The sequence below is a fragment of the Pristis pectinata genome, chromosome 37, assembly GCF_009764475.1.
Source record: "Pristis pectinata isolate sPriPec2 chromosome 37, sPriPec2.1.pri, whole genome shotgun sequence".
In the NCBI taxonomy this organism is placed as follows: Eukaryota; Metazoa; Chordata; class Chondrichthyes; order Rhinopristiformes; family Pristidae; genus Pristis; species Pristis pectinata.
Genome location: NC_067440.1, coordinates 13355316 through 13381652, shown reverse-complemented (window position 1 = coordinate 13381652; position 26337 = coordinate 13355316). Strand labels below are relative to the sequence as shown.

At 49.6% G+C, this 26337-nt stretch overlaps 1 protein-coding gene and 1 long non-coding RNA gene across 2 annotated transcripts; one reads left to right on the top strand and one right to left on the bottom strand.

Moving 5' to 3' along the window:
- Window positions 1-977: 977 nt before the first annotated feature.
- On the bottom strand, window positions 978-8623 carry LOC127586614 (aurora kinase A and ninein-interacting protein). Its single transcript, XM_052044723.1, has 4 exons — window positions 8416-8623; window positions 6514-6626; window positions 3935-4079; window positions 978-2173 (listed from the first exon to the last, which is right to left on the bottom strand). Exons 2-4 carry the CDS (start codon window positions 6601-6603, stop codon window positions 1065-1067), a joined length of 1344 nt encoding a protein of 447 aa, XP_051900683.1. The 5' UTR covers window positions 6604-6626; window positions 8416-8623; the 3' UTR covers window positions 978-1064.
- Window positions 8624-9015: 392 nt separating this feature from the next.
- Window positions 9016-20133, top strand: LOC127586622 (uncharacterized). Its single transcript, XR_007958713.1, has 3 exons — window positions 9016-9642; window positions 18751-18837; window positions 19167-20133. It is a non-coding gene; the product is annotated as an uncharacterized LOC127586622 (long non-coding RNA).
- The last annotated feature ends 6204 nt before the right edge of the window (window positions 20134-26337 follow it).

Sequence of the window (26337 nt, the reverse complement as noted above, 5' to 3'; positions counted from 1 at the left end):
AGGGCGTGTGTATTGCTCTGATCTGCCACTCCTTCCCAGGGAATGTGTTGTTGTTCAAAGGCTTATCTAGGATGTGGCATTTTTCACAAGAATGCCCATCAAGTCTGCTCCATGAGCTAAACTAATACTATTCCTACCTAGCCCCAATTTCTGGCCTTATCCCGATAGATCGATAGAAAGATAGTTAACATTTCAGTACATCTGATCCAAAATGTCAACTCTCCTCTCCACAGATGCTGGCTGCCCTGCTCTGTCTGTTCAGCATTTTCCTCCTTTAGTTTCTACTTTCAGCATCTCAGGTATTTTGCTTTTGTACTGGGAGTGCCAGGCTGGGTTAAATCTCTGAAGTGGAAGGAAATGTAGTTGACAGCTGTATTGAAAACAGAAAATGTTGGAAACACTCAGGTCAGGCTGGAGAAACAATAACTGGTTGCACCACAGCTTGGTATGAGAATTTCAATAAACAGGACCGCAAGAGGCTGCAGTGAGTCGTGGACTCAGCCAGCTTCATCACAGGTAGGGCTCTTCATCATTAGCAGAGCCAGGGCATCTTCTCAATGCTGCCGGCAGGCAGGAGGTACAGGAGCCTGAAGACCCACACCTCAAGGTTCAACCACAGCTTCTGTGGGCAACCACTGCCATCAGGTTCTTGAATCTACCTGAAAAACCTTGACACTACCTCGGACTGTATTTTTTCCTCTCTCTCGATCTTGCACTAGTGTCATCATATTTATTTTGCACACGTGTGTTATGTATAATTTATGTTAAGTTTATTTTAACATGTTTGTAACATGTTGTGTTGCTGCTGCAAAAATGCTAATTTTCATGGCATTTATACCCTGTGTATATATGCCTATGACAATAAACCTGAACTTAAATGCTGGTGCTTGATGTCTTTGGACTAAGCATGTGTGTGCTGCTCCAGTCCCTAGCTGGAATCCCAAAAAGCTCAAACGTTAAGCAAAAGTTTTGTTTAATGAAAATAATCTTTATTCCTTTTAACTTTTACATTTACCTTCAGGATAAGAAGGAGAAAAGCGATGATCCAAAAACAAAGCAAATAATTAATTCATTGCTCTTGAACTGTGTTTGATCACTGCATAGCCCTCAGAATCTTGTGTAAACAGTGGTGAGAATGTGATATCATCTTCCAGCCCCACCACAGGGGGTGATTGACACAGAGCACGCAGGGGACCACTGCCCCCGGAAGGGGCCACCCTGATCCTGCTATTCATGCTCCGATGGGAGATAACCTGGTTCCCCTGTGAATCTTGGCTGAACAAATCTGACAGCTCGCACTGGTCACTGGGCAGCCCTTGCCACCTCTTAAAAGCCATGGGTTTGTCATAGGGTACACTCAGACACTGCGGGAGGGAAACACTTCCCAAGGGCAATGGGGTCCTTTTCAAAGACGATTGATTCAGATTGCTCCTCTTTCCCATGAAATGAGACAATGCAGGCTTGAAGATATTTTCCTTATCGTCTAGAAATGAACCTTTGCCTCGGTCTGAGTTTAGTTTCTTGGGTGAAGGCACTGCCTTCCTTTTGAATAAACTCCGTGCTCTGCTTGCAGTGCACTGTGTCGAGGTGATGGAGTCTGATAACTCTGCTCTGAAGCTCTCGACGCACGGCGTTTCGGAGTCAGCGTGAGGCCAGGCTTCACGTTTTAGTGGGGAACTGACAGCAGCGGACCATGCTGACCCCCTGTGTGAAATCAATCTGTTCCCTTGTGAATCCTGAGTAAAGTCATGTTGGGTACTGTCATCAGGAGACAGAGTCAGACCTTTGATGGATGCAGCAGTTTCCCCTGTAGTGCTGGACTGCAACTCACTTGTTACACCATCAATACCTGTGGTAGCTTTGTGACGGGAATGCTGTGTTTGCTGTAATATGCCCGAAATCTGCTCATCTGATGTCAGTGCAGTGTTGATGTGTGCAGTTCTGGGAGGAGAGTCGTTCCTCACTGTGGCATGGCAGACCTCTCTCAGGGTCGTGGGCCCCATCTCCCTGCCATCCGCCATAGTGTTGAAGCCAAGGCCGTCTGCACAGGAATCGGCGTCAACAATCAGCTCAGGCTGATCTGCAAGCGTTTCTTCTTCACTGGTGCTAGAGAATGGAGAGGCAGTGTCCACTGCCTGCAGGTTAGAGGCATGTGAGATGTTCCCAGGCTTACCTATGAAGCACAAATCAAAGGTAACCAACAATAGTCAGCTTGAGTACCATGTCCACATCTGAGGGATGTGACAGCATGAGAGATGGTGCAGAGTGCAGAGGTTTAGGAGAATGTTGACACTAGAGACTGCCGATGCTGAAATCTAGAGCAACAAACAATCTGCTGGAGGAACTCAGCGGGTTAAGCAGCATCTGTGGGAGGAAAGGAATCGTTGACAGTCGTGATGTAGGGTTTCAACCTGATACTGAGTTCCTCCGGCAGATGTTGGCAGGATTACGGTCCAGAGGAGCAGTTATCTCAGTTGGGGGGGTGTGTTCCCTTAAATATAAAATTAATGAGGGACATTCACAGTGTGAACATGAAGGGAAGACAGGCAATAACCAGAGGCCACTATAAATTGCCCATTAAGTGTAGGTGAGTAGTAGAATCTGGGGGGAGTTGATGGGAATGTAGGGAGGATAAAATGAGATTAGTGTAGGATTAGTATTTATGAAAACTGAAGAACCTGTTTCAGTGCTGTATTAAGAGAACTGGTGGAAGGGACAGAGGATTTTTCTCATCCAGAGGGCGCTGGGGATCCAGAACTCATTGCCTGAAAGGGTGGTGAGGCAGATACACCACCTGCACCCGTGAGGTGCAGGGCTACAGTCAGTGTTGGAAAGTAGATTAGGGTCAATAGCCCAGATGACATGGACACAATGGATTCCATTGATGCATAACTTGTAATGTTTCTTTGACAATATAGAATTGAAGGTGTGGACTGTTCATCATAAGCCTACAGCTGTTCTACCTAGTGCCTTAGGCTGCACACAACTGCTTAATTGGCTCAAAGCATATTCTATCACTAGCATCACACCGTCGAGTACTGAGGGAACTGTACTGTGGGAGGGGTGGTGCTGAGGGAATGCTGCACTGGGGGAGGGGAAGTGCTGAGGGAACGTTGCAGTCAGAGAGCCAGTACAAAGCAAGCATTGCCCTGCCAAAGGGACTAAGGGAGTGCCCCACCATCGCAGGGGGAGCGCTAATGGAGTGCAACACTATTGGAGGGGCATTAGACTGCTAGCAGAGCACTGCTGGACTAAGAAACAGAATGTAGAAATGCAGTCTTGGAGGGACATCGTTGAGTGTTTCCTGCACTGTTGGAGGCCATAATAAGGGAGCCCTGGACTATCAGAGATGATGAGACATTAGAACAGATGACAAAATTCCATGGCCACCACTGTAAACTGTGTACGACTCTATGATTGTTTATCCCTCAACCAACAGAGAAGGTCATCTGTTCACCATCACATTGCTGTCGGTGGGCTTTTACTGGGGGTAAATCAGCTGCTGGTTTTCCTACATTACAACAGCAACCACACTTTAGAAGGACTTCCATTTTGAATACTTAAATCTTTCCCCTAAGCCTCTCTTCTTTCACCGGTTGAAGAGATTTGTATCTGAAGATGGATGTTGCCATATTCACTAACAAAACTTACAAAAACAATTATCTAACCCAAGAGGGGAGCCTAACTGAATAATACAAAAGTGCTGATACAAACACAGTGGGCGACGAGCTTCCTTTTGAGGTCGAGCAAACGCTATCAATAATCTAATAAACACCTCACCCCATTAATCTTCTTGTGAATTATTTGTCCATCAGAGAGAACACTTTAATATTTGAGAAGGGCTAGTTAAAGCAGATCTCTCCCACCTGCATATTTCTGAACCCATCCCAAATTCCATGGCTCGAAGGCACACAGAGAAGGAAAGTCACGGTACCTTTGGACTTTGGGAAGAAGAAGGAAGAGACCGTCGTCTGTTTGACACAGCGCTGGGGAGCCCTTGTCTGCGTGAGATTTAGAGAAACCTCAATGTTGTATTTGCTCCTAGACAGAGGATTCAGAAGCTCTGAAATGGAATGGGCCTGAAAACAGAACATTTTTGAGGTTAGAAAAAACAGTGTGAATTGTAAGTGGCAGACAAGAGATGGACAAGCTGGTCAGACTTCCAGGTCACCCTCAAAGTAACTCATAAATGCACCTTTTAATGAACAAATGAATGCTTAGTTAATCAGCTCCCCAATGGATCAATATGACAAGCGACTGACAGATGCAAATGAGGAGGGAGGTGATTAGACCTTGATTCTGGATTTGGGGTGCAGTTACAATTTGGTGCATGTACTGGGGGTGGTGTAATTACACCCTGGTAATGACTGAATAGTGGGAATGATCCAGCAACTGAACAAAATGTCTAACAACTGAATGCATGCTTGCCAGATTTCATTTATGTCGTGCCTTTGATGTAGTAAAGCATCCCAAGGCACTCCAGTGTGTGGATTTCCTCTGGGTGCTCCAGTTCCTTTCCAAAGATGTGCTGGTTGGTTAATTGGATACTGTATATTGTCAAGTGCAAAGGAATCAAAAAGGGGAAGTTTGTGAGCAAGTGAGAGAGAATACATGATGGGGCTACGGGGTGTATTGTGGAGGGTTGTGGCTGTCACGTGACAACACTACCCCTACCTGGTCGAAGGACACAACACTGTCAATCAAGGTTTGGCTCCGCCCCACCCATCAGTGCACACTGACCATTGGTCCCTTTAAGCACCTTTGTACTTGGCCTTGGGCCATTGGCCTGTTTGAACTACCTGGGCTGGACCCCCCAGCCCTCCAGCACTATAAAGAGTGCCACATGTGTTTGGTTCTTGCTCTTTTGTCTCTGAGGGATGCTGAGGTAAGCTGTGCATTGTTTAAGAGAAATTAGTTAGGATTCCTGGTAGCATAGAGCTGTGCCTGCACTGAATCAAGGGGTGGCAGGTATTGTATAGACTGTTCCTTGATTGTGTGTACCCAGTTAGTTGTGTGTGTGTATTTTCCCCCTGTTGCAATTTTCCCACACTCACTATAAACTGTGTGTGTTATTCCTGTTACCATTTTCCCTGGTCTGTCTTTGTAAATAAAATCCTTTCTTGCCAGACTGTGTTCAGAGTCCTTCACTTTTGAGACCTTGAATTTGTTTCCTTTCACTCAAAACAAGGGGAAGATCCCAAAGAGGAATGGGAATGCTCTGCTGGGAGCTGCCATGAGCTAAGTGGACTAAATGAACTCCTTCTGTGTCATAATACTGGTGTCAAACAAAATCTGACACTGAGTCACCTGAGCAGGTTTCAGGGCAGGTAACCAAATGCTAGGGCAAAGGGAGGAAGACCTTAAAGGAGAGGACTAAAGGGTTTTGGTTATAAGGAGAGGTTGGATAGGCTGGGATGTAGGAGGCTGAGTGGTGACCATATACAGAGGACTATAAAATCATGGAGGGGAGTGAATAGGAATCTGGGATGCCCAAGAAGCCAGGAATGGAAAAGTAGAGAGATCTCAGAGGGATCAAAAGTAAAATACTGTAGCTAATAGAAACCTGAGCTAAAAAGCAGAAAATGCCAGGAATACCCAGCAGGATAGCCAGCATCTGTGAAGAGTCAATATTTCAGGTTGATGACCTTTTATGGAGACACCAAGAGACTGCAGATGCTGGAATCTAGAACAACAGTGAAACTACTGGAGGAATTCAGCAGGTCAGAGAATATCTGTAGCGGGAGATGGACAGTCCACGTGCTGGACAATGGATCTTAACTTGAAATGCTGATGTCCATCTCCCTCCACAGATGGTGCCTGACCTGCTGAGTTCCTCCAGCAGTTTATTTTTTACTGATGATCTTGTATGTTGGGTTCCAGATCATCACTGCTCTCTGCACAAAAAAATGTCCTCACATTGATCCATACCTTAAATTTGTGTTCCCTGTGCTTCAAACAATCCTCTCCTGACATTGTACAAGAAGTTAACTCTGTTTCTCTCTTCATAAATATCATCAAACCTGCTGTTTATTTCCAGAATTTTCTGTTTTTATCAAGGAAGCATTAGGAAGTGTGACCAAAAGCTCAAGGAGCCTGAGAGCAAGGAAGAAGAGAGGTGGAGAGGTTTAGGAAGGCAAATTCTATAGGGTGGGGTTCAGGCAGCTGGAGTATGGTCACCAGTTCTGGTGCAATGAAAATCAGGGATGGCTGAAAAGTTGGAATTGGAGGAATGCAGGGATCTCAGTGGGTTATAGAGCTAGAGGAGACTGTACTGGTTGGGTGAAGTTAGGCCATGGAGAGATTTAAACAAAGGATGGAAGTTTTAAATCTGGGTTGCTGGTGGACTGAAGCTAGTGAGCGGAGGTGATAATGGGCACAAGGAACCACAAGCTTTGTCCAATAGATCACTCTAACAAGATATACAAGAGTGGCTGGCAAGTCAGAGCAAAGGGGACAAAATTAGAAAAGAAAGATCCACCCATACACAGTGACCCCAGCCCCAAGTTTTCTGACCTTCGCTCTCTTTCTCTTCAGCTCCTCCGTGTCCAACCAAATCCCACACTCCTCCACCTTCTGGTTTCCAAATTTCCTCCGGCGTTTCATTGTTAAGAGCACAGTGGGCGATGCTGCACGAGGAACCATAGAAAGAATCACAAGTGAGGCTGTGCTTGGTGGTGCCAGTATCGATATGCTTCGGCATTGCCTTTCCTTGGGACAGTGACGCCCATGGGCTCCAAGTCCCGTCAGCCCCAGGGGCCATGAAACTATGCAAGAGTCAGCCCAGAGGAAGGTCATTCGGCCCATCAAGTCTATGTTGAATTCTGGTAAAGAGTCCACTGGGCAGCAGAGTTTTAGATGGGCTTGTGAATATGAGGAATGTAGGATTGATTAGGAGAACATTGGAATAGGCTGTACCCCAGCAAGTCAGAGCAAAAGGGGGCAAAATGAGAAGAAAGATCCACTCTTTGTTGGATGAAGATGGGTGACCCCAGCCTCAAGTTTATTGACCTTTGCACTCTCTTGCTCCAGTTTCTCTGTGTCTAACCAAGTCCCACATTCCTCCACCTTCTATTTTCCAAATTAGTTGGATTCAGAATACCTAAAAGGAAGGTTTTAGCAGTTATTAAGTTTAGTTAATACTCAGGCAATACCATGGAGGAGGGAGGAGAGCTCACCCCAGCCTCAGGTAGGACATCAAGTCACAAGTGTTCTGATATAACCTCAAGACAATGACAGTGCTCCCCAGGGGAGGTGGGATAGACCCAATGGGCAGAATGGCCTCCTTGTGTGTGGACGATTTTCCTCATGTCACTGTTGGCCAACCTCCCCCATTCTCTGTACCCCTGTTCTCAACCCCTTTCCCAAGCAGAGGGGTCTCTCTATCCACCAGCTCTGTCCAAACCTCTGGCAACCCCCACCTCGGTCACAAGGCACGGTGCACCCCTTCCCCCCCAGCCCCCAACCACCACCCACATGCCCCCACTCCGCGTCGTTGTCCAACGCACACCCCTGCCTGTCCCCCTCTCGAAATTACCAGGCTTCAGAGCAGGCAACAGGGCAAGAAAGGGGGACCCGCTCCCAGGGCTGCGCAGGGCAAATGCCCGCCCACGCCAGACTATGCTTCATGCACCCGAAACCCCACACAGGAGGTTTCTGAGTACCGAGGGGATCCCTCCCTCACCCCTCCTGCCTCAGTCCCACCCCCCCCCCACATTCCCTCACCTTCATCCAGCCCTCTCCCTCATCCACCCCCTCACCTCCCACGCCCTCCCTCCCCCCACTCCCTCACCCACCCCACCTCCCTCACCACTCTCCCCCCTCCACCCCCACGCTCCCCGACCCCCCCCCCCCCCCCCCCCCCCCCCCCCCGCTCCCCCCCCCCCCCCCCCCCACGCCCCCGACCCCCTCACCCCCCCCGCCCCCCCACACCCCCCACGCTCCCCGACCCCCCTCACCCCCCCCCCGCTCCCCCACCACTCCCCCCCCACGCTCCCCGACCCCCCTCACCCCCCCCCGCTCCCCCACCACTCCCCCCCCACGCTCCCCGACCCCCTCACCCCCCCCCGCTCCCCCACCACTCCCCCCCCACGCTCCCCGACCCCCCTCACCCCCCCGCTCCCTCACCACTCCCCCCCCACGCTCCCCCACCACTCCCCCCCCACGCTCCCCGACCCCCCTCACCCCCCCCGCTCCCCCACCACTCCCCCCCCCACGCTCCCCGACCCCCCTCACCCCCCCGCTCCCCCACCACTCCCCCCCCACGCTCCCCGACCCCCCTCACCCCCCCCGCTCCCTCACCACTCCCCCCCCCACGCTCCCCGACCCCCCGCTCCCTCACCACTCCCCACCCACGCTCCCCGACCCCCCTCATCCCCCCCCAACCTCCCCGGCTCCCTCACTACTTCCCTCCCTCACCCCCCACAGATGGCGCGGGCCGCCGATCCCGGCCGCACGGAGCCGCTTTCCCGCCCGAACTGCACGACAACCGTCGCTCCGCCCACCGCCGGGCGCGCCTGCGCGCGACCTGCCTCCCCCGCTCGCGCCCGCGCGGCACGAGCACGCGCCCGTTCCCGAGACCGCCCGGAATATTTGCCGGGTGACGTCACTGAACGCGCGCACGGGCGTCCTGTCAGCACCGGGGGGGAGGGGGAGGAATGAGGGGAGGGGACCGGAGGGGGGGGGGGGAGAGAGGGGAGATGGAGTGGAAGAAGGGAGGTGGAAGGATTGATGAGGAGGGGAGGGGAGGGAAGGCAGGGAGGCTGTGGGCGGAGGGGAGTGGGGTGATGGGGAGGAGGAATGAGGAGAGGAATAGGGGAGACGGAGGGAGGGGGGGAGGGGAGACGGGGGGAGGGGAGGCGGAGGGAGGAAGAGGAAGGGGTGAGGGTAGGGAGAGGGGGTAGAGGGAGGGGGAAGGTGGAGGCAAATGGGAGTGGGGAGGGGAGGAGAGAAGGGGAGGGAGGGGGAGGAGAAAGGGTTGAAAGTAGAGGTTTAACAGTGAGGGAGGAGGGTGTAAGTGGGACCAATGGCCCGGGGTGGAGGGGGGGGGGTGTTGTTGCAGAGGTTTGGAGCCACTTGTGGGGGTGTAGTACAGCTAATGGAGTTGGCAGAGAGGGAGGTGTGTGGGGTTGGGATGGTTTGCTGACCGTGGCGAATAGTTGCACCAGGTACGGTTAACTTCTGGTACAAACCTGCTGGCTGCTTTAATCCGTCTCCGTCCACAGCGGAGAGTTGCAGGGTGAGGGAGTGACCTGTGTGAGGGGTTGACAACTGGCACCCCCCACCCCCCATATCCCCTCCCGCCCAACCACTGGGAGAACAGCATTGGGAGAGCAAAGATTTCCAAGTGCAAAATCAATCGAACTTACTACTTTCACCCCCATCCCATCCTATCCCATCCCACCAAAGAATAGTTGGTTGCACTGTATCCATACAATGCTAGGTAGTTCCTTGGCAAATTCCGTCACACTTCCCTCCGAATGGGCAACTGGTGACACACAAGGGGTAAGGAACAGAAGGAGATGGGGGGAGATGGAGAGGTTGGGAGGAGGCTGAAGTAGAGAGAAGCATCAGCCAGATACTGAGTGAACTGGTGGCTCAGTCCAAGGGGAAGAGTGAAGCTGGCTGGGAGAAGGATAAGATAAGGTAAGATAAGATATCTTTTATTAGTCACATGTACATTGAAACACAGTGAAATACATTCTTCACTCGCAGGGTCGTCATTCGTTGTAGCTCTTTTCCTCGGAGGGTGCTAAGTCACAGAGTATTTGAGGCCGGGATTTTGGGGCACTGAGGGATATCGGGACGGGTGGAGAAAGTGGACAAGGTGCAGGATCTGCCGTGATCTCGGTGGAATAGGCTCGAGTAGCTTCTTTCTGGGCTGTGAATCCACTGTCATGCTGTATTTGGTTTGGTGATTTGCCCCTCCCCTGACACCACCCCTCCACCCACCCCCCCACCCCCCCCCCCCCCACCCAGTGAGGATTGGGTAGGAGAAGTGGCCCAGTGAGGCGGCCCCACCAGAGGAGAGGGTGTGAAGATGTCCAACTCATCGCTGACGTAATTGTGTGCTTGGCCATCGGATGGCAGCAGGGTACAAGGCATTCTCCTGGTAGTAGAGGCTACAGAGGGATCTAGAAAGGTTAAAGGAACAAGCAAGACTTCTGGCAAATATATAATGTGGGAAATAGGACATACAGCTTAGGAACAGACCCTTTGGTCCATTGACAATGATGCCAATTTAAACTGCACATCTGCCTGTATGTGGTTTATATCCATCCAATCCCTGCCCATTCATGTGTCCATCTAAATGCCTCTGAAACTTTGCTCTCGTATCTCCACCTCCCCTGCCAGTGCCTTCCAGGCCCCTATCACACTCTGTGTGAAAACACTTGCCCCGTAGATCTCCTTTAAACTTTCCTCCTCTCACTTAAAGCTCTGCCCTCTAGTATTTGACATTTCTTCTCGTGATTTTATTTACCTGTCAGGTTTCCACTCAGTCTCCAACGCTCCAGAGAAAACAACCCAAGTTTGTCCAACCTCTCCTTATAGCTAACACTCTCTAATCCAGGTAGCATCCTGGTGAACCTCTCACATTTCTTAGTAACCCAATCTCTCATGCCCATCAACCCCCACCCCCCACTGGTCTTTCACTATTTTTAAGGCAATGATAGGTAGATACTCGATAAGTGGGTGGGGAGTTGGATGGGTATGCAGAGCTCAGGTTATAGTTAGTGTCATTGATTTATACAGCACAGAAACAGGCCCTTTGGCCCAACCGGTCCATGCTAACCATAATGCCCATCTAAGCTAGATCCACTTGCCTCCATTTGGCCCATATCCCTCTCAGCCTTTTCTAGCCACATACCTGTCCAAATGTCTTTTAAGCATTATAATTGGATCTGCCTCTTCCTCTGACAGCTCGTTCCATATACCCACCACTCCCTGTGTGGAAAAAGTTGCCCCTCAGGTTCCTTTAAAATTTTTCATCCCCCTCCTTAAATCTATTCCCTCCAGTTTTAGACTCCCCTACCTGGGAAAAAGACTTTGACCATATACCTTATCTACACCCCTCATGATATTAAAATAAACCTCCATAAGGTCACCCCTCAACCTCCTCCACTCCAGGGAAAACAGTCCCAGCCTATCCAATCTCTCTTTCTAACTCTAGCCCACCAGTCCCAGTAACATTCTTGTGAATCTTTTCAGTGTGCCTTCCGCTTAATGACACCCTTCCTTTTGCTGGGTGACCAGAACTGCACACAGTGCTCCAACTGTGGTCTCACCAACGATCTGTACAGTTGTAACAGATCACGATCTCATGAGTGTCATCTCCTCAGGGATCACACTATTTTCTGGGAACGTTATAGGGATCGAGCCTTGCTGAAGATGATCTGGATCTGCCTGGACACTAGAAAATATCCTCTAAATCAGTCCTCGGGGCTAGTGGTCTGAACCATGGATTATTCAGTAACACCACGTCTATGTGGACAACTAGCACAACCCCTCAGTCAGAAAGTCCCACTCCAAAGACTCCACCACAAATGTTTGGTCAACAGCCCAGTACTGAGGGAGTATTGAAGGAGTGCTGCACTGTGCCCCTCCCACAGTACCCTGCTCCTTCAGCACAGGTTGTGTCATTCACAGGCTGTTGTGCTCAATCAAGGGAGACTGGAAACCCATGATCTTTGGACGTAGGGGCGAGTGAGTGACCCATTGAGGTATAGCTGTCACCCAGCAGTCATTAGGGGTGCAAGGGCAGAACAGGGTGCAAAAGCAGAGAGAACGGAGTGGGGAGGTGAGGGGTTTGATGGAGTGGCGAGGAAAGTGTGCAAGGGGAGTGTAGGAAGTGGAAAGGAGAGAAGAAGATAACGAGTGTGGCCCTGAGATCCAAAAAGGTGTCAAAGAAATGCAGCAATGTGGCACTCCCTCTGAGAGATATCAAACTTGAGATAAGGCGATGAAGTAGATTGAGTCCACTGAGTGGTTGGACGATTATTTAGAGTGTGGGAGTCTGCTGAAAGACTTTATTTGTAAGTTGCCATCAGCAGGTTGTGCCTGAATTTTCCCTTCATTCACACCACCTTCATTTTCTCCTTCGGCTCTGAGCTGGTGGATGGTGCATGTGCCCAGAGATAGGCTCTCTGAGAGCCGTAATCCGCTCAAGCTAAAAGCAGCCTCTGATTAATTCTTTACCTTCCAAACAGGGTCAAACCTCTCCATCTGCCATGCAGATTGTTCCGTCGAAGGTTAGCCTGTTATTTTCTCTGCGCCTTGCCTGTGTGTTTCTGGATTCAGCTGGGTCATTCTCTCGCTGAGTCAGGCCAACACAGCTGTCCTTGGCGCTGAAACGTTGGAGTGTACGTCCACAGATCCTTAAAGGCAGCAGAGTAGCCAAGGTGATGGTTAAAGAAAGCTGACTTCCATTATTGTCTGGGCACAGAATGTAAGAGCAGGGAAATTGTGCTGGAACTGCGCACAACACTAGTCAGGCCTCAGATTAAGCTCTGCACACAATTCTGATCACCACATCATAAGATGGGATTGGACTGGAGGGGGTGCAGAGGAGATTTGCCAGGACATTGCCAGTACTGGAACACTGTAGCTGTGAGGAAAGATTGGATGGACAGTGGTTTTCCTTGGAACAGAGGAGGCTGAGGGGAGACTTGATTGAAGAGTGAAGAATTGTAAGTGGGGGGTCTAGACAGGGCAAAGAGGAAGGTCCTATTCCGCGAAGCAGAGGGCTCAAAAACCTCAAGGGCGTTGACCAGGGAGCATGGTTCTAATGTAATTGGGAAAAGGATTTAGAGGGGAGATGAGGAAAACTGTTTTCACCCAGAGCGCTGCAACTCGCTGTCCTCATCACATTGAAACAGAACATGGGTGTGTAATTGAAAAGCTGTTGTGGGAGAGAGTAGTCACACAGCATGGAATCAGGCCCTTCAGCCTATCATGTCCATACTGACCACCAAGAGGAATATAGTGGTAATAGGGAACAGTGCAGTCTGGCTGGTGGCAGGGTAAAGGACATCTACTTGGGGTTGGAAAGGAACTTGGAGTGGAAGGAGAAGGATCCCGTGGTCGCAGTCGACGTGGAAACCAATGAGATCACTGGGACAGAGGTTTGGAGAGCCAGGGTTCTAATTAAAAAGCAGAACACAAAGATGATAATCTCTGGATTACTGGATGAGCTGCGTGCAAACTGGCATTAGGCAAGTAAGATCAGAATGTGGCTGACAGATTGGTGTAGAAATCATAAGTTTCAATTCATGGAGCACTGGGGAAAGAGGGAGCTGTTCCACTGGGACAGGTTCCCAAGAATTGGGCTGGAACCAAGTAAATTGAATAACTGGCATTGAGATCATGGGGAGGGATAACTTAGTTCAAGAAAAGACAAGGCAATAGTGAAAAGTGTAATGACCAGAATATAACGGGAAGGCACAGAGCACACTAACTTTAGAGTTTACTTCCAGTTAGAGTCAGAGCAGGGAAAATTTGAAAGCTGTTTATCTGAGTGCACGGAGCATTGGAAACCAGGGATGAACTGATGCCAGAACTAGAAATAAATTAGTAAGGCTCAACAACTATTACACAGACGTCATTATAAAGTGACTGAGGTGGGGAATTAAACTATGCCCGGAGTGATAGGCAATGTGGAGCAGGAGATGGGAGAGCGCTGATGTTGAAGAATGGGATAGAACATAGAAAGTACAGCACAGGAACAGGCCCTTCGGCCCACAATGTTGTGCTGAACCAATTACATTCGTAATAAAATGCCCAACTAAACTAATCCCTTCTGCCTACACGATGTCCATATCCTACCATTTCCCTCACTTTCATGTGCCTAGCTAAGAGCTTCCTGAACACCCCTCTATCGTGTCTGCCGCCTCCACCACCACCCCAGGCAGCGTATTCCAGCACCTACCACTCTGTGTAAAAAAAAACTTGCCCTGCACATCTCCTTCGAATGTACCCCCTCTCACCTTAAATGCATGCCCTCTGGTATTAGACATTTCAACTCTGGGGAAAAGATACCGGCTGTCTGTCTGTGCTTCTCATAATCTTATAAATCTCTATCAGATCTCCCCTCAGCCTCCGCCACTCCAGAGAGAACAACCGAAGTTTGTCCAACCTCTCCTCATAGCACGTGCCCTCTAATCCAGGCAGCATCTTGGTAAACCTCTTCTGCACCCTCTCCAAAGCCTCGACGTCCTTCCTATAACGGGGCGACCAGAACTGAATGCAATACTCCAGATGCGGCCTAACTGAAGTTTATAAAGCTGCAGCTTAACTTCCTGACTCTTGAACTCAGTGCCTCGACTAATGAAGGCAAGCATGCCCTATGCCTTCTTTAACCGCCACTATCAACCCTGTGCAGCCACTTTCAGGAGCTATGGACTTGGACCCCAAGATCCCTCTGCTCATCAACACTGTTAAGGGTCCTGCCATTAACAATGTACTGTCCCTTTACATTTGATCTCTCAAGGTGCAACACTTCACATTTGGCCGGGTTAAACTCCATCTGCCATTTCTCTGCCCATATCTGCAACTGATCTATATCCCGCTGTATCCTCTGCCGGTCTTCTACACTATCCACAACACTACCAATCTTTGTATCATCTGCAAACTTACTAACCCACCCATGTACATTTTCACCCAGGTCATTTCTATACATCACAAACAGCAGAGGTCCCAGTACGGATCCCTGAGGAGCACCACTACTCACAGACCTCCAGCTAGAATAAGTTCCATTGACCACTACCCTCTGCCTTCTACAGGCAAGCCAGTTCTGAATCTAAACGGGCAATTCACCGTGGATCCCATGCATCTTAATCTTCTGGGTGAGTCTCCCATGAGGGACCTTGTCAAACGCCTTACTGAAATCCACGTAGACAGCATCCACAGCTCTACCTTCATCAATCACCCTCGTCACCTCGTCAAGTAACTGAATCGTTAGTAAGGCATGACACGCCCTGCACAAAGCCATGCTGACTGTCCCTAATTAGGCTATGGTTTTCCAAATGCTCAAAAATCCTACCCCTGAGGATCCTCTCCAGTAACTTCCCTACCACTGACGTGAGACTCACTGGTCTATAGTTTCCAGGATTATCCCCCTTTCCCTTCTTGAACAACATTAGCTACTCACCAGTCCTCCGGGACCTCGCCTGTGGCTGGAGAGGACACAGAGATCTTGGTCAAGGCCCCAGCAATCTCATCTCTTGCCTCTTTCAATAACCTGGGGTATATCCCATCAGGTTCTGGGGACTTATCCACTTTAATGCTCTTTAAGAGACCCAACACTACCTCCTCCTTTATCTTGAAATGCCCCAGCATATTAGCAAGCTCCATGCTGATCTCCCTATCCTCCACATCCTCTTGGATAAAGAGAGTGGGGAGGAAGGATCTCAGCTCAAGTAGTAATGTAGTAGATTCAGTGGAGTGGAGCTGAGACACAGCAAGGGGCAGAAAACACTGGTGGGATTTGTCCATATCCAAATCGTGGAGGGTGAGTTGTGGGGTGTAGAAGAGATGAGTTTCCCAGATCAATGTGTTGAGGAAGTAATAGACCATCTTATGTGGTATTGTGCAGTGAGAAAGGGTTAATTGATGATCAGGTGGTTCAGGATCCTTTAGGGAAGAGTGATAGAGATTTATGTAAAGATTGAAAGTGGTTTCATTCAAGCTGAAACCAGGGTCTTAAATCTGAATAAAACAAACTATGAAGATTTGAGGTGCGAGTTGGCTTTGGTAGGTTAGGAAACTACTTTTAAAGGAATGTCAGTAAATTAGAAAATATTTAAACATTTAATACATAATTTTTAAGTTATGCACTTCCCCGTAAGGGAAATATATTCAACAGAAAATGTGTTCCAGTCATGGCTTTCAAGGGAAGTTAAAGATAGTACTAGAGGAAGGAAAAGAGGTTATAGTGTATGAGGAGAGAAGTATGACAGGTGATCTCACTGCAACAATCAATATCCTGATGGGAAGATGGAGAGCTGATACTTTCCTTGGCTAGGGTGCCAGAACCAGGGGTCACAGTCTCAACAATGATGGGTTGGCCATTCCAGACTGAGATGGGAATGGATTTCTTCACCTGGAGAGTGGTGGATCATTGGAACTCTCTACCCAAGAGGGCAGTGGAGGTTCGGTGCCCGAGTACGTTCAGTCAGAGATCAATACATTTTTGGATACTAGAAAATCAAGGAGTGTGGGGTTAGTGCGAGAAGGTGATACTGAGGTAAAAGATTAGCCATGGATCTTAATGGATGGTGGGGCAGGCTTGAGGGGCCGAATGGCCTTATAGAGTCATATAGCACAGATACAGGCACTTTGGCCCATCCCGTCTATGCTGACCATAGTATGCCTCCCTACAATCCCTTCTGGGACATGCAGGGTAGTGCTAGAAGGTGAGATTAGGCTGGGGGAGCTCCTTTTCAACTGGCATTAACACAATAGGCCAAATGGCCTCATTCTGCATCTGATTCTAGGGATGGATATTCAGCCATTCCAACCTGTGTAGCTGCCACCTGACCCTTCTTTTCCACTGGAAAGATCCCATGAGTGAATAGCAACAGACACAACTCCTCCCAGCCATGCCGTCCTTCCCCATGACCCTCGCCAGCTGTGGCCAGGTAGAAAACTCTGGGTCAGGAGATTGTAGATTTAAATCCCTTTCCAGTGTGTGGACAAAATCCAGACCAATCCCCCACTATTGAGGGCCAATGTTTATCTGACAAGTAACCATCCAAGATTACCCCAACAGCATTGTTTATGAATAAGAGGTCACCCATTCCAGACAGAGATGAGAAATTTATTCTCCCTGAGTCAGGTTTTTGAATAGAGGACTCTATACCCATTTTGTACTCTTAGCTGGTCAAGGAGTAGACAAGGAAGTGGCAAGATTCCATCAGCTATGACCTTCCTTAAGGGAGGTTCAGAAGGACAGTTATGCTGTCAGGTAACACCTCCCAGTGCCAAGAGGGAAGAAGGTGCATGGGAACACCACACCCGGCAGGCACCCCTCCAACATGCACACCATCCTGCCTCACCGCTCCCATGGGTACAAACTGAGAAACCCCCTCCCTCCTGAGTCCAGTAGGACTGCAGCAGTTCAATAAGGTGGCTCGCCCCCCCCCCCCCCACCTTGTCAAGGGCAATTAGACATGGGCAGTAAATTCTGGCTTCACCGGGGGCAAACAGGAGTAATTGTTCTCGGGAGCTTCTTGGCTACAAATTGGATGCTACATTTTGTAAATTATAACTGTGACTGTACTTGGAAACAAAATATTAATGGCTGGGAATTGCTGGGGTCAGAAAAAGTGTTATTTCAACTCATCTTTAAGTTATTCCTGATCCCGAGGGATTGCCGAGGCAGAAAAACATTTCACTGGTTGCATTCCCCAGTCAGCAGGATGAGAATTTAATTTACAGAAAATGCACAGTTCAAATCAGGCTCCTTCCCTCTCTGTATTCTTGGAAAGATTTAGGCTCTGCTTATTTTTATCAAACAATCCGACTTAATTTAATCCTCAAAGGATTTTCTCTGGCAAATGTTTGATTGGCAGTTGCCCGCTTTCCTCCTGGGGTCTGAATATTAACGCCAAAGCTTTGAGCTATTTCCTGGAAGGACTCTGCAATTATTTTCAGAATTTATTCTTCAGAGTATTTTCTCTCCTCATCTTTTTTTAACCTGTTCATGGGATGCGGGCATTTACTGCTCATTCCTAAGCGGATGTGGTGACATTTTAAATTCATTTACAGGACGTGGGTGACCCTGGAAGGACCAGCATTTATTTCCTATCCCTAATCACCCCTGAAGTGATTCAGAGGGGAGTCACATAACCCAGATTGGATAAAGACTGCAGATGAGAACATTAGTGGACCCCATGAGTTTTCACAACAATCTGTCACTTCCATGGAACCATTTATTTAGTGACAAATTTAACTTCCCATCTGGTTGGTGGGATTTGAACTCGTGTCTCTGGAGTGATGGTCCAGAACTCTGGTTGCCGGTCCTGTAACTTAACCACAACACCATTACACCCCTGCTATCTGCCCAAACATCTCTGCAAGTCAAGTGCCTATCTAGTTGTCTTATGAAAGACCTGGCTCTGTTCCCACGACGCTAGGGCAGCGAGACCTAGATCACCCATAGGTATTTCCCTTCTCTTGGTCACTGAACCAAGCACTTACCTCTACTTAGCCTCTCAAAGCCTGTCAAAATCTTCTACACTTCCATCAAATCCTCTCACCCTTTCATCCAAGAACTACCCCAGCTTCTACTACTTAGGCAGTCCCTCGGAATTTCACAACATTTAAGGAGTATCCAGGCAAGCGTTTGAATTGCCAAGGTTTAGCAGGCCATGGACCCAGTGCTGGTAGATGGGGTCAGTGGAGATGGGTAATTGAGGGTGGGCATGAACATGGTGGGATGAAGGACCGTTTCTGTGCAGTATGTCTCTGACTCGCTTTAACTCCGGTTCTGTGAGTTCTGAGTTGACTGATCAGGCAGGGTGGGACCTGCAGACCCTTCCACAGATGGTCAGTAAGGACCTGATGGACAGGTGGGTGGGTAGTCTGCGGGACAAGGCGGTCCTTCTGCAGCGTATTCAGAACCTCTGTGTGCTCCCAATTCATGGCCACGAGGTTCTCAATATTTTATCAAGTGATTCTTCTCCACTTTGAGGGACTTCAGAAGGGATGTTATATTTCTTCAAGGAAGTCGTTGAATCTTTTTCTTTGTTTACCCAGAACAGAGCTTGGAATGGAGTGTCTGTATCAGGAGAGTGACACTGAGCTAACCCTGTGGCTGAAATCTTCGTTCCTTAAACCATTCCAGTAAGTCATTCCCGCACCCCTTCTAGAACCCTTACATCCGAGGGAGAGACGGAGACAGAGAGAGTAACTGGGAAGTCCCAAAGTGAAGGAGTGCCGCACTGAGGGAGGGGTAGTTGTGAGGGACTGTCATACTGTGGGAGGGGCAGTGCTGAGGGAGAGTCACGCTGTGGGAATGGTAGTACTGAGTGTGCTCTCCCGTCGAACTGATAATGTGATTGTGTAAATCCAAAGGTGCAGTTGTGGAGGATGTTGGGTGGTGGGGGATTGTGGGTTTCATCTGGAGCAGTGGGCTGGAGCAGTTTTCTTCTTGGAGGAATCTGTTTTGCCAGGTGTTGGAGTCTGTGATCCGAGCGCTGTGGAGGGACGGCGCTGGTGTTTCATCACACGGACTGTCTGCTTATCTGGAGAAGACTTCCACCTCTCCTTTCTCTGCACTGCTCTTTTGCGGGACTAATTACTGGTGAGCCCTGCAGGTTGTGTCGCTGTTTATCGCACTGGCAGTGTTTAGTGATCACTGACTGCGTAGTGCCTTGTCATGACGGCTGTAACGGCTCGAAGGTGGTGGGACCTACACAGCAGTTGCAGCTCCTGGAGGCATGGCTCCTGTGAAGATGTCACCTTTCAGACTGTTGACTTTGTAAAATGCTGTGCCTCTGTCTGTGCCTCCGTCAGTCAGCCTGGATGGTGGTTTCCAGGCCATGTCCGAGACTGTGGGGGGGGGGGGGGAAGCGAGGCAAGTGTTGTTGCGTTTACTTAGATGTTCTGTAATATTGAGTTTTTTGCTGTCTGAGATGGAAAATAATTTGAAGAGTGTGTGAAATATGCAATAAACTAACTGTTAAAAAAAAGGGGCAGTACTGAGGGAGTGCCGTGCTGTGGGAGGGGCAGTACTGAGGGAGGTGCCATCATTTGGATGATGCAAAACCAGGCGGTGTGTGTCAGGTGGATGAAAAGACCCCAGGGATACAATTAGGGTGGATAGGAAGTGAGCTTCTGCACAGGGCCCTGGGGCCAAAGTTTACCACCAACCAGTATCCCAGATGGACATCACAACTCTGTGGGAGCTTGCTGTGCACAAATGGATTACTCTGTTTCTGCTCTACAACAGTGACCACACTTCAGGAAGGCCCACACTGGCGGTCAGCAGGGGACATTCTGAAGTGTGCTGGGCACCGGGGGAACACCAAAAATTTTGGCATCTCTGACAAAGTGACAAAGTAGGGTTTGTTATGTAAAGTTCTCAGGGACAAGAGCGTTTTACTGAAATCCAGTAAAGGCAAGAAATGGCAAGTTAAGTGGAATGTGTGGGTCAATAGTCCAGCCAGCCGAAAGCTTCCCACAACAGATTCCATTCACCAGCTGGAACTGTCAGCGGAAATTGGAAAGAGACCATTTAATTAAATCGCTGAACCTTCAAGCCCGATAGGAATTGTTTTCTTTCTTTCTCACTGTTCCTTCAGCACTCACTCTGTCACTCCAGATCTCCCTCAGTACCACCCCTCCCACGGTGCGGCGCACCCTCAGTAGTGTCACCACAAGAGTTTGTTCATAACATTTAACTTGAATGTGTTGGAGTCCATCATGGTTTTGGATGGCATTTGGCTTCACCAGTAACCCCCCACCCGCCCCCCCCCCCAATGGGAGAAAATTCAAATCCCTGTCTATTGCCACACAATAGCTTTTGAGTCTATAGCAATTCAGTCAATTTCTGGGTTCTGAAGTCCTTCAAAAGCTAGACACTGGTCAGTCTGAAGCTGCCACACTGCCATAGTGATTACAACATTTCCTGAATTTCTTCTTCCCAATTCCTGATTTACAGCTAGTTTTGGGATGTTACTCAGTCATGAAGACTGATGCAAAATACCCGTTTAATTCATCTGCCATCTTTTTTTCCATTATTAATTCCACAGTTTCACCTTCCATGGGACCAATACTCAGTTCTTAAGTCTTTTATTTTTAAATAGCTACAAGAACTCTCACTATCTGTTTTATATATTACTGGCTAACTTTTTCTCGTATTTCCTTTTTCCTTCCTTGCTAATCTTTCAGTCATCCATTGCTGTTTCTATATTCTGTGCAATCTTCTGAGGCCATCTTTGCATAATAGACATAGTTATACAGTGCAGAACAGGCCTGCAGCCCAAATTGTTCACGCTGATTAAGGAGCCTCCTGAGCTCGTCCTATTGCCTGCAATTTGCCCCATATCCCTCTCAACCTTCCCATCCAAATGGCTTATGAATGTCGTAATTGTTCCCACCTCCACCACCTCCTCTGGCAGCTCCATCTTGTCAGCACTCGGTGTGGGGAAAAGTTGCCCCCCCCTTTTAAATCTTTCCCCACTCACCTTAATTATATGCATTTTCTATCACACTCTCTCTATATATATATCCCTCCATCTCTGTCCCTACCTTTCTCTATCTATGTGTCTCTATCCATCTCTATCTCTCTATATCTTTTTATCTATCCATCTTTCTCTCTCTATCCCTCTGTCTCTCCTTTCCCTATCTCTCTATCCCTCCCCCTCCTCTCCCCCTGCACAACTACAGTTGAGTTATCAGCTGCCACTGATACCGTGGTCTGACAGCCCTCTTCTGAGCCCTGTTTCCGGGTTCTACAACTTTGGTCAACATCAACCTCCATCCTTTGAAAGTTCATCCCAGGTGAGGGGAGAGATGGAAGGTATAAATGTTGGGATAAATCAGGGTCGGATCAGGATCGACTTGTTACACTCCTGTGTGGCAGCAGCAACATACCGACAGATGTTACCGTGGTTACTGTCATCAATACTCAGTAATAGGAGAGGAAGGTGAGAGCAGATCTGGAGTGCACCCTTCCTCCACAGAAGGAACTGTCGACCTCTGGGGGACAAAAGTCCCTGACTCCCAGTGCACCCTGTGTCATTTGGATGAGAACATGGAGCTTAAGCATTCTAAATCTGCTCTGAACTGGGATTAAAACCTCTGCCCTTCACCAACCTCCCAGCTGTTCACAGAGCCTGAATTACATTTAATGATGAAATAATGAAACTTCTCTCCCCAGTGGGTTGGGGAGAGTGTGGAACTCACTCCCGCAGGGAGGGGTCGAGGCAAAGCCTTTGCTGCCTTCCTTGGAAGCACATTCCCCGATCTGGGATGTGCTTCCAAACACAACATCTGTTATAAAGTTATGATGCAAGAGCAGGGATGGGTTTAGGGGGAATCTGAATAACCAGCTGAGGGAGAGAGGGATAGCAGGAGATGGGCCAGGATGGGGCAGAAAGTCTGACATAGAGCTCAGGGCTGAATGGCCAATCTATGACATGGAGCTAATCTCACCTGGATGATCAAATGCTACTGATACTCTACTCCAGAGACCAAGTAATTGGATAATTATTCCCAGAGTCAACTAAAGATGCCAGTTGGTGCAATATGAGAGTAAAGAGTGGTTAATTTTTAAGCTCTTTTCAGTATTCCCAAGTCTCAGTTTCCCTCAGAGCAGGTTCGGGGGAGACTTAATGGAGGCGTTGGGAATCAGAGAGGGTTGGGACGGAGTGAATGAGGGGGAACTGTTCCTGGGGCAGGAGGGTGGGTGCCCAGGGGACACGGAGTGAATGAGGGGGAACCGTTCCTGGGGCAGGAGGGTGGGTGCCCAGGGGACATGGAGTGAATGAGGGGGAACTGTTCCCGTGGTGGGAGGGTGGGTGCCCAGGGGACACGGAGTGAAGGGGGTTGGCAGAAGAACCAGAGGGGGGAGGAGGGGAACTTTTCTCCGCAGCGAGTTGTTGTGATTGGGAATGCGCTACCTGGAGGGGCGGTGGGAGCGGATTAAACAGGAACTTCCAAAGGGAATGGGGGGTGGGTCACTGGAAGGGGAAACATGCCAGGATGTGGGGAGGGAGAAGGGGAAGGATGAGCCCAGTGCTGGAAGTTGGGGGGTAATTGTCTCACGCCTGGGGATGCAACCTGATGAGGCTGACAATTCTGAAAGGGCATCAGGATATTGATTTCTCTGTCCCAGAGGTGGAGGGTCAAAAAGGGATGAGCTGACGGGTGATGGGTGGGGAAAGCCATCAGCCTATTTACACAGCAAGATCCCTGAGGCAGATGGATGATCGTCATCTGACTTTGTGATGCTGGTTCAGGGATCATTATTGGCCCCGGGGATCTGGGGTAACCCCACTGCCCTTCTCCACAGCAGTGATCCGTCCACTGGTGAAAAAGGTGCTTCGGACAGTGTGACCCTCCCTCAGTACCGCCCCTTCCACAGTGTGACCCTCCCTCAGTACCTACATCCTTCAGTGTGACACTCCCTCAGTACTACCCCTCCCGCAGTGCGGTACTCTCTCTGCACAGCCCCTCCCACTGAGCAAAATTCACCTCCTACCCAAGATCTCCAATGTAGATGATCCACCTGTTGTACATGGGATCTTGCTGTCTTATTGCAGCTCTGTTATGGAAAGCACTGGCATTGGTTGTGAATAAGCTTTGGATGCACTTGTGGTCTCTCTTTGAGACTGCATGTTTCTGTGATCCAGTAGTCACAGATGTGATCCATACTTGAATCAGATTGCAAATCTATTTTTAGTCTTTAAGTGTCTTAGCTCTAATACTGAGTACCGGTGGCTCAGTGCACTGACCTGCTGTAATATTCCAGCCGAGTGACCTGTCACCCTCGGCCATGGTCAGTGTTCAGTCAGATGGGTGTAAGGGGGAGCTGGGAAACACACGGGAGAGACAGGAATAGAAGGGTGGGGATGGAGGGGTGGGGGTGGTGGGGAGGAGGGAGAGGTGGGGGTGATGGAGTGGTGGGGGAGGTGGGAAGGTGATGGAGAGGTGATGCAGCAGTGGGGGAGGTGGGGAGATGCGGGGAGTAGTGGGGGAGGTGGGGTGGTGTGGGAGGTGGAGAGGAGCTGCAGCGGTGGGGGAGTGGTGGAGGAGATGGAGCGGTGGGCAGGGTAGGGAGGAGGGAGTAGTGGGGGGTGGGGAGAGGTGGGGGAGCAGTGGGGGAGGTGGGGAGGAGATGGAGAGGGGGAGGAGGGGAGGAGATGGAGCGGTGGGGAGATGCGGGGAGATGCGGGGGAGCAGTGGGGGAAGTGGGGGAGCGGTGGGAAGGTTGGGAGGAGGAAGCGACGGGGGAGGTGGGGAGATGCGGGCAGCGGGAGGAGTGTGTCGAGCAGAGAGACCAGAGTGGAGCAGACAGACTGTTTCTGGGCTGCACCATCCATAGCAGGATGATATACCGAGGGTGAGACAGACAAGGTTGTTCCCCAGGATCCGGGGCTGATTCACACTGGCCACTTTCCCATGGGAAGTCTCCGTGTCCTGTACTTCGGCTGCTCGACAACAGGGTGCATCCGGTCTGGTGTATCCTGTGGTGCTGGTGGGGAGGGGCCTGGGCAGTGACCATGACCAGGACCAGGACCAGTGACCCTAGGCTTTCCTGACCCCTCCAACCTGTTGGACAACGGTGTATGTGACCTTTCACCACGTCAGCACCCTCTGTCCTCTCCCCAGACCCACACAGATTACGATGCCAAGTTGGTATTTTGGTCAGCATGGAGTTTTCAAAGTGAAACTCTGTCACTGGATTAAACTAGGGATGGAATATCTGGAGAGAATCTGCACACACACTCAAATTCACACTCATGCATACCCTTGCACGCACGCGCGCACACACACACACACACACACGCACATTCTCACACACATACACATGGATTCATGCTCAAAATTAGAATTATCCACACACTCACATACAAATACTCACATACAAATACTCACATATAAACAATCACATTCACACATACAGTACTATCTCACACAGACACATCTATAATTCTGTCCATATACACAAAGACTCTCATATCCCCATTGACATACAAACATTTAAACATTTACAGGTTTACACACACACACACACACACACACACTCTCTCTCTCACAACCTACCTGTCCTAACCCATTGTCAGACTCTTGCAAATCACAACAGGGACTGTTCCTGCCATGGGCAGTGCACTGCTTGTGGCTGTGTTAATGACTGCAATAATATTAACTTCAGGTACATTGGCAGTTGTTAAATAATTCATGGCGTAGCTACCTGATCCACATCAGAACAAAGGAGGCTGGAGATTTTAATCGCCTGAAGTGAATCCAAATGATCCACGATGTCAGCCCACGTAGTGGCTGCCCTAGCTGCAGGACTCCCCGAGTCCCCCTCGCGCACGTTCTCCTGACACCCTGGGGCTGCTCTAGAGTGTGGAGCGTGAATTTTATAACCTAAATGTGTTTCAGTGACTCTGGTCCAAAGTGCTCTTTCCCTTTCAGAACCTTTTCCCACTGCCCCCGCTCCCCGTGGGAGGGGTAGTACTGAGGGAGCTCCCCATGGGACGGGCAGTGCTGAGGGAGCTCCGCACTGTGGGAGGGGTGGTGCTGAGGGAACTCCCCATGGGAGGGCAGTGCCAAGGGAGCTCCCCATGGGAGGGGCACTGCCGAGGGAGCTCCCCATGGGAGGGGCAGTGCTGAGGGAGCTCTGCACTGTGGGAGGGGCAGTGCTGAGGGAGCTCTGCACTGTGGGAGGGGCAGTGCTGAGGGAGCTCCGCACTGTGGGAGGGGCGGTACTGAGAGAATGGCACTTGCTGATGCAATATCATGTGGAAAATTGGAAAGATGAAGTTCTTTTTAAATGGTGACAGGTTGAGAGGTTTTGGTGTTGGGTGGGTGGAAGGGGGGGGCGGTTCCCTGGGTGTTCTTGCAGATGAATCACTGAAAGTTGACCTGCCGATAGATGAAGCTGTGAAGGAGGTGAATGGTACGTTGGCCACTATTACAACAGGATTTGAATCGAAGAGTAAAGATGTCTTTTTGCAAATATATTGCAAATATATCCCTGTTGGGACCACATTGGAATGTTGTGTACACCACCTTATTCTGGCTTCTGCCCTCTTCCTTTCCAGTCCTGATGAAGAGTCTCGACCCGAAACGTCAACTGTTTATTTCCCTCCGTAGATGCTGCCTGACCTGCTGAGTTCCTCCAGCACTTTGTGCGTATTGCTCCAGATTCCAACATCTGCAGAATCTCTTGTGTCTCTATGTTGTGTACACACCTGATCTTCCTTCCAAAGGAAGGGTCAGTCCCGAAGCAGTTGCTGAGGCCATGAGCTCTGGAAATCCTTCGCTGAACCTTTCAACCTTTCCACCTCTCTCACTGTGACCAAGCTGTTACCTTCCACGTACGTCTGTCGCTGTACAACACTGGGATATGGTGCCGGTGGGGACGGGTCCATCACTGTATAACACCGGGGTACGGTACCGGTGGGGACGGATCCGTCGCTGTACAATGCCAGGGTACAGTACTGGTGGGTCTGTCACACTGTAACAGCAGGTGGTGTGATGTGTGATGTAGTCAGATAGTACATGATAAAGGTCCAACTCCACTAGTACATGTGTAATTTTACCTCAGAAGGGTGATGTTAAATTGCCAAAACTAGCAAAATTAAAATTAGTGAGACGTGTAAAGTTAAA